Source organism: Coregonus lavaretus (assembly GCF_964263955.1).
Source record: "Coregonus lavaretus genome assembly, chromosome: 11".
NCBI lineage: Eukaryota > Metazoa > Chordata > Actinopteri > Salmoniformes > Salmonidae > Coregonus > Coregonus lavaretus.
Window position 1 is genome coordinate 47,139,582 of NC_139998.1, and position 8,182 is coordinate 47,147,763.

Below are 8,182 nucleotides of genomic sequence, written 5' to 3' on the forward strand. Positions count from 1 at the left end.
GGTTCAGACCCAGGGCCTCAAGCTTAATGATGAGCTTGGAGGGTACTATGGTGTTGAATACTGAGCTATAGTCAATGAACAGCATTCTTACATCGGTATCCCTCTTGTCCAGATGGGATAGGGCAGTGTGCAGTGTGATAGCGATTACATTGTCTGTGGATCTATTGGGGCGGTAAGCAAATTGAAGTGGGTCTAGGGTGACAGGTAAGGTAGAGGTGATGACAGAGGTGAGTGCTACGGGGCGATAGTCATTTAGTTCAGTTACCTTTGCTTTCTTGGGTACAGGAAAGCATTTAGTTGTGTATATGCATATAGGCCTACATTCAGGTGAGACACAAACCAAATACTGTTTTCTCAAATAGCCCATCTCTCTAGTGTTGAACATAATTGTCAAGTAGAAATGAGTTGACTAGTACGTGGTCATCGAATGTTTCTGTATCTCTGACTGTGTGTTGTTGTCTGGTCAGATAATGATAGGGGAGGGCCTGATCTACTGCATGCAGTCACACCTTAAGATCCGCCCTGGGGTGGAGGGCAGCATCAACGCCGGTGGGTGCAACTTCAACTCCTTCCTACGGCGAACGGTGCGCTTCGTAGGTATGGTTCCACTCTGTGTCAAATGAATGTGGCCTGTTCCTGTATTTATCCAGTGTGACAAAGACTCACTTTTCTTCCTCCTCTTTCTGTCTTGTCTTCACTGCTCTCCCTTTCTCCCCACGTCACTGCTCGCTCCCTCCTCTTTCTCTCAATCTCCCCATCTTTCTCTTACCCTCCTACAACCCGCCCCCCTCTCTCTTTCTATCTCTGTATTTCTCTCTCCCTCTCATTCACCCTCCTCTCCTTTTCACTCCCTTACTCTCTCTCCCCTTCTCCCTGTGTCTTTAGGCGTACATGTATTTGGGCTGTGCGCCACAGCTCTAGTAACTGATGTGATCCAGTTGGCCACAGGCTATCACTCCCCCTTCTTTCTGACCGTGTGTAAACCCAACTACACTCAGCCAGGGGTGGCATGTGACAAAAACCCCTACATCACCAAGGACATCTGCTCCAGCCACGACCAGCACACCATCCTCTCCGCCAGGTAGCTGCATTACATAACATGACATACACTGTAAAGGGGTTGCCTTGAATTTGACAGTAATTTACAGGCAGCTCATTGGCAAGTAAGTTACTGTATTTCATATTGCAGTACACCTACTGTAATCCAAATACAGTATCAAAGCAAGTGCTGTGTAATAACACACAGTACAATACTGTAGAATTGACTGTATTATACTATAGTAAAGTAAATGCTACCGTAATCTTAATAAATGGATGGATGAATGAATGAAATTCATTGAGGGGATTGGGGTTTGTATTTCACAGTATTTTGCTGTAATTACATGGGATTGGTGCAAGCAGGTCGGCTGCTAGTTAATGTGTTTGCACATTACAGAATATCAATGAATATTTCGTGTTCCACTTAACAAACGCTACTAAACTGTCAGCGACTACATGGCAAAACCATTGGCAACCATTAAAGGTTTGTGACGCTTGCCATTCCAATCTGCCCCCTATATATTTTTATTTGATGGGGAACAACTACCACATACCAGTTAAATTGGTACAGCTCTCTCTAACAGGTGCAACAAATATAGCCTCTCACAATACATGCCTCAAAATATGTTAATGAGCCAGAAACAACAATATCATGCACCCACTAGTGGTCAAAAGGTTTTTAGTGCTCCAAATATACGGTACAGCACAGATTCTATGGGATGAAATTACAATACCATTCAAAATACAGCAATTATTTCCCCGGCCACAACATTTTCCCACAATGCACCATCATTTACAGTACGCTGTAGTATAATGCTTACCCAAAATTACTGTATAAATTACAGTTTTCCATTACAGTGTAACATGAAATAAAATGACATGACATAACGTAAAGTGACATCACATAACATAATATATCATAACACAGTTTAACTTAACACATAACATAACCACCTGAACCAGGAGGTTCTGTTCCAATATCCACACTAGCATACCACTTTGAATGAAGCTATTGCTAGAGTGGATATCAGAAGATACTGTAGCTCTTGTTTGTCCACATCTCCTCATGAGGCACAATAAACACAGCAAGGGAAAAAGAGAAGCTAAAAAAAAATGAAGGATGAATATGAATTTAATGGGCTTTCAAGGACATTATGTAATAAAGCTCAACTTCTTGTAAATTCAGTTACAGTTACAGAGCAAAAAATGAACCTAAAAGGAATACTGATGCAGTGGAGATGAGGACAGAAAATAATTTCAAAGTATTGGAATGCAGCCTTGGACAGACCATCTTATTTTCTCTGGCTGAGGATGTGTCCCAATACTGAAAATGTTCTTGTTTTCTTCCTCTCTGGACCACTGATCTAAACAGACTGGATAGGTGAAAGACATAGCAATTTCTCCTTTCCTCCATGTTGCTTTCAGGTAGATTATCCATTCTTATCCAATCTAAGGTAGGCTAAGTGATTATAAAGGTGGCGTTAGTAAGGACACCATTTTGGAGTATTTGGACAAAGATTCACAGACCAGTCATAGGCAGATAAACAGGGAGATATGTTTAGACAGATATAGCACACCTTGACAGCAACACCACAACACTAACCCGCACTGTAGAAATGTACAGGTGGGATCTTTCTTCCTTTACACCACATTGGCGCTGTTTTCTCCCCTTTCAAGTTGTGATCAAAGCTGTGTGACATACGGTGTCTGTCTTTCTGCTTTTCTAGCATTTCGTCTCAACGCTAACATGTTTTCTGTTTCTCGACAGGAAAACCTTTCCCTCCCAGCATGCAACCCTGTCTGCCTTTGCTGCTGTGTACATATCAGTAAGTACACCTCCAGGGATGAATACACAGTATGGAAGCTAGTAGTCAGTGGCATCGGTAACACTTTATTTGGATAGTCCATCTGTAGATGCTCTACAGACTATCTACAGACTATCAGTAACATTTCAAGTAACATTTCAGTTCAGAGCATGGTTATTGCCTACAGTGTATTGCTAGGGCCAGGTTAAATTTTCTGAGGCAGTGTTTCCCTATAGGCCGCCAGGACTCAACTGACAGAAAATAATGTCTGTCGCTTTAAGTCAACTGAAAACAATAACTGCGACAGAACATTTTAAGATAGTTTTATTGATTAAACGTGCAGAGAACGCTGTCTTGATAAGAAAACATTCCCCAGATTCCGTCTTTGGTTCTTTTTAATGCGTTGTTCAATGGCTGGTCAAGTATAATAGCAGTTTGATTAGCCACAAATTAGGGCATTGGGCTAATATTGCTTGAGAATATAAATGGAATCGTAGCCAAAGTAGTCACACCAGATTCTCAATGCACAAATCCTTTGGGCAAATCTGTCCCCACTATTTATTTTAAGGAAGAGCTTAACGTACTGTGCCAAACACACTGGCTTTTCCCACATATATATTTGGTAACTCTTAAATAGAAAGGTTTGCTTATAAACCGCTTAAAATATTATCACAAAGCTTAAATTATGTGGATTTAATTAACATGTAGAAGCCTGTTCAGTTTATTAAAAGTTAACAAGGCATGTTATAATGCCGTTTATAAGCATAAATAAAATTTAACCATATATCATCTTCATAGATGAATGGAATGTATTTAATTTTTCTTTTATAATATCTCACCATGTATTTTCTCGATTTCCCTCTTCTTGCAGATGTACTTTAATTCAACCATCTCAGACAGCACCAAGCTGCTAAAGCCAGTGTTGGTGTTTGCGTTTGCCATCGCTGCGGCGCTAACCGGCCTGACCCAGATCACCCAGTACCGCAGCCACCCCATCGACGTCTACGTGGGCTTCCTCATAGGGGCCGGCATCGCTGCCTACCTGGTATGACCTGACTTCCATTTAAATCTATCTTGAATTCTATAGTATATGACATTTATATATTTGATACTGATGATTAATATTTATTTCTGTAAATGTTTTTTTTTTGTTATCTGCAGGGTAGGATTTACTGGTGATTAAAACATTTAGGAATAAGACATTTAAGGATTCTACCAAAGCTGATTTACAAAGGCTATTTATGCGTACATACTGTACATTTCTGAAAGGTAGATGTGAGGGAAGTCTACCTACTACTTCCTATAGTAGCCATTCTGTGATTTGATTTGAGGCGAGCACAGGAGAGGAAAGTGTTATTCGCCAGGCACTGATGCAGGATTTCAGCCAATCAAACTGTACTGCATACAATCTCTCCCTCCCCCACTTAAATGGCTTACCTGCAGTTTAGCGCTAGGCTCTTTGATATCTCTAGATTGCTGCTCTCATTAAAGTTTCTCACTCCTCCCACTCTCATTTGGTTTCTGCTTTCATTCGACTATCTGTCCTCAGGGAGGGATGGAGTTCACTATCATGCCCATCATCTCTCTCTCTCTCTCTCTCTCTCTCTCTCTCTCTCTCTCTCTCTCTCTCTCTCTCTCGCTCTCTCTCTCTCTCTCTCTCTCTCTCTCTCTCTCTCTCTCTCTCTCTCTCTCTCTCGCTCTCTCTGCCTCTCTCTCTCTCTCTCTCTCCATTTTAGATACTGTCTTTCCATCGTTCGCCTCAATGGTGTTTATTTGAACAGATTCTGGAAGTGTTTTCCATGACGTTCTGTCTTTCTATGGTGGGGCCTACTCTACATACCCATTTATCTTATCATGCTCTCTCACTCATATGTCCTTTTTTCTCATAGCTCTTTTCTGTCTCGTATCTCTTTCCCTCTCTCATTTCCTCTTTGTCCCTGTGTTCTCTCACTCTTATCCGAGATAGAGAGAGCGTGGTTAGAGCTAGCTCATCAGTTCTGTTGAAGTTGGCTTCCTCTGGAGTGCAAAGCGCAGGGCAATAACCAGGCAGACGAATGATAGTGAATGATAATGCCTTTCCACAGCACTATTATACTGAGTAGCCGTGGAGGAGTTTCAGGCCACCAAGACCTTCTCTTCTTCTCTTGCAGGCTTTCCACGCTGTTGGCAATTTCAGGTCCTCCGACGACATCATCATCAAGCCAGCTCCGCCCCCCCAGAAGGAAGACGCCCTACGAGCACTGACCCAGCGGGGCCACGACTCAGTCTACAACAAAGGCGTAGCTTCAGCATCGGAGAGCGCCGACGAGATCGCCGTGCCACCTTCCCTGGACCGGCTGGAAGGCATGGGGCTTCCGCTGCAGCACGAGAAGGCCTCCATGGGCAACCTGAACAGGGCCAGCGTGGACGTGGAGCTCCTTGCGCCCCGCAGCCCCATGGGCCAGCAGACCATGGTGACCTTCAGCAACACGCTGCCCAGAGCTAGCATGAACGCTAACGGGGGCATGGGCACTAATGGGAGCCCCGAGGATTCCATGATGCAGCCCACCCAGCCTGTAAAGAGGAGGCTCAAGGCTGTGCAGGTGCCCATGGACCCCATGCGCTCACAGCAGCTGGTGACGGAGTGGAAGCAGAAGTCCATGGAGATGCGGGGTCTGAGCCTCAGGGATGAGGCCGAGCGGGAGGCCAGTGAGGAGGGCTCCGAAGGGGGAGAGGAAGGGTCTGAGGAAGGGGGGCCACAGGCCTCGCTGTACCCATCTACGGTGCAGTCCAACAGTGGAGCTTCCACCGGCCAAATCCCCGTCAGTGTGGGGCCTCCGGGGGGTGTGAGGGTGGGGGCAATCCCCAGAACCCCCCACATTCCCGAGAAAGGTCCCCCGCCGGTGTCGCCCAAGAGCGCACTGACCCGCGCCAAGTGGCTGTCCATCACGGAGAAGAGTGGTGGTTGCGTGTCGCTTCGGGGGGCTCCCAACCAGCCACGCATCATGCAGGTGATCGCCATGTCTAAACAGCAGGGCCTCCTCCCATCGTCCTCTTCGGGGGACACGCCCAAGTCCTCCGAGACCACCTCCACCTCCTCCTGCACCTCCTCTACGACCAGCGCCGACTCGCCCCACTACCGCCCGCCCTCGGAGGCCCAGCGCAATTCGGCCATCATCACGGTAGACGCCCACGCCCCCCACCACCCCGTGGTGCACGCCGCCGCCCTGCCCTCCTCGGGCAACGGGAATCCCTGGAAGTGGAGAGGCGCGTCCGACGGCAGCGACCCACGCGACGCCTACGAGCTAAACGACCTGAACCGCGGCGACCATGGCGCTGCTCGCGGCAGCGCTGGCAGTTTCCGGCCGCACCACAGCATCTCGCCCTGCTCCTCCACTGGCGATGGTGACCACGAAGTGCTCCCCCCTCTGCCCCTCCCTCACGCAGAGGTCCCCCATGACGGGCGAAGCCGGGAGTCCACTTTACGACGCAAGACCGCGCTAGTTCTCCTGGAGAGGGACATTCAATTTCAAAACAAGACTGAGCAGGAGAACTACTATAAAAAACTACAGGGTGCCCGGAGGTATAAGGAGTAGTCACTAACTAACTCACTAACTAACTAAATAACTAACTAACTAACTAACTAATTAGCCTTACAGTCAAACCAGAAAACAGCAGAAAACCTTGACTGACAAGCTGGGCTCTGCTGCTATGTATCTCTCAGACTTTATGTGGTGTTATCAAATGAGTAACGCAATACGGTGGTAGCCTACACAGGTATGATGTATGCTAGCTGGAGGGATAAATCTTGAGTGGCTGTGGAACTGGTCAGTGTCATAGCAGGTCTGCGCAAAAGGGGACCCTGAGGTATTTAATTTCAGGAGCACAAAGAAGATTTTCAAAGATTGAAATGGGAAGCACACCACCATGCAACACAAACCTAAAAACACATTTGAAGGACAACGTATTAAAGCTCCATCTACTGAGCCGAATCTTCATTGACTCCATCTTCCTTTCAATGTTTCCTGTTACTCGATGGGCTGATTGTCTAGTGTTGGTATCGCATCGACTCTATGTTGTGGACATTTCGTTGTTAATACTTAATTGCTAATGTGTAGATTCTCAGCATGTATGTCTGTGTGTTTTTGTGTGTTTGGGAAAGTGGGTCAGGTGCTTGTGTGCTTGTGTGTATGGGTGTGTGTTTGTGTTGAAGAAGCACAGTATGTTTAAAAATATATATAATTCTGCTGTATTCAGCAGAATGTTCGGGGGCCCATGATTGTGCCAATTCTCAACTAAGTTCAGACCTTGATCTTAACTCTAAAACTGAAGAACAACAACAATTTTAACATGAGCTTCATCTGATGAAGAATACTGACAGGACTGAATGAAAGTAAGTGCAAAGGAGTGCTTTTCAATTTCAACATTTCCATTTGGATCTTACTTTTGAGAGCACTACAGGAGTACCTCTTAAACTGACTTAAAGCATAAACCGTGTGTATTTTTTACTGGAGATGTTATATGAGAACAAACTACAATAAGAAAAGTCACATCAGGGGAACAGTCATTTTATAAAAGCAATAGAGGCCGTACGAGGCAGAATGTATAAAATAGGACGGGTAATATTGATGCTTTCCTTTTTGATGATCGTTGAAAGCCTCATAGTGAACATGTATACAAATCAATACACTCCTGTGGATGGACTACTGCACGTTATGTACATGGCTGTCAGGTTGGAAGTACTACTTTGTCAGTAAACAAAAAAATACATTAAAAGTTGTCATTGGTAACTGAACTGTAAAGTACTAGTGTGGCAAATGTTGTATATCTGAGACATGTTTGGTTTTTATTGTCCACCAAAGCCCTCCAACTGACATCTATAGTACATTTCTCCAACCCCAGCCCTTAGCTTTTTAGAGAAACGGGTGGTGCTTTGTTATTGTTTAAATTAAAGATTCTAGATTTAAAGGGAATTCCCACACTGTTAATGGAGATCGTATTCATGGTAAACGCTGTGGATGTCGGCTCAAACTTAAATTACCTTTAAAAGGGACGTCCGTCACTGCCTAAACAAAATGATTAAAAAGGTCAGACATCTTGGTTTTCCCTGTAGGAGAGTCTGTCTTCCTAGAGTAGACCTACCGTAACAATATACTCATGAATCATGCATGAATCATCTTCCAATCAGAGAGTGATGAATCAGAGAGTGTTGACTGTGTGGGGTATAAAGTTCTTCAAAGACCATCTATTTTTCTCATTCTAAAACTCTCAGCTACCATGATACACATCAATGCTCATTATAGTCACTCCTATAGGCTACAATAACTACATCAAAGACCAAATAGACCAGTATTTTGTCT

At 44.9% G+C, this 8,182-nt stretch overlaps 1 protein-coding gene across 1 annotated transcript in view; it reads left to right on the forward strand.

The window, feature by feature from the left end:
- The window catches only part of LOC311137201 (phospholipid phosphatase-related protein type 3-like), a gene marked incomplete at both ends in the record, with an annotated part of 9,345 nt that extends 2,927 nt beyond the window's left edge, over positions 1-6,418 (forward strand). The window contains 5 exons of the mRNA XM_084171561.1: positions 468-597; positions 886-1,081; positions 2,807-2,864; positions 3,715-3,888; positions 4,994-6,418. Of these exons, the coding sequence (XP_084027687.1) occupies positions 468-597; positions 886-1,081; positions 2,807-2,864; positions 3,715-3,888; positions 4,994-6,418 (1,983 nt within the window). The remainder of the gene's footprint in view (positions 1-467; positions 598-885; positions 1,082-2,806; positions 2,865-3,714; positions 3,889-4,993) is intronic.
- Positions 6,419-8,182: the final 1,764 nt, after the last annotated feature.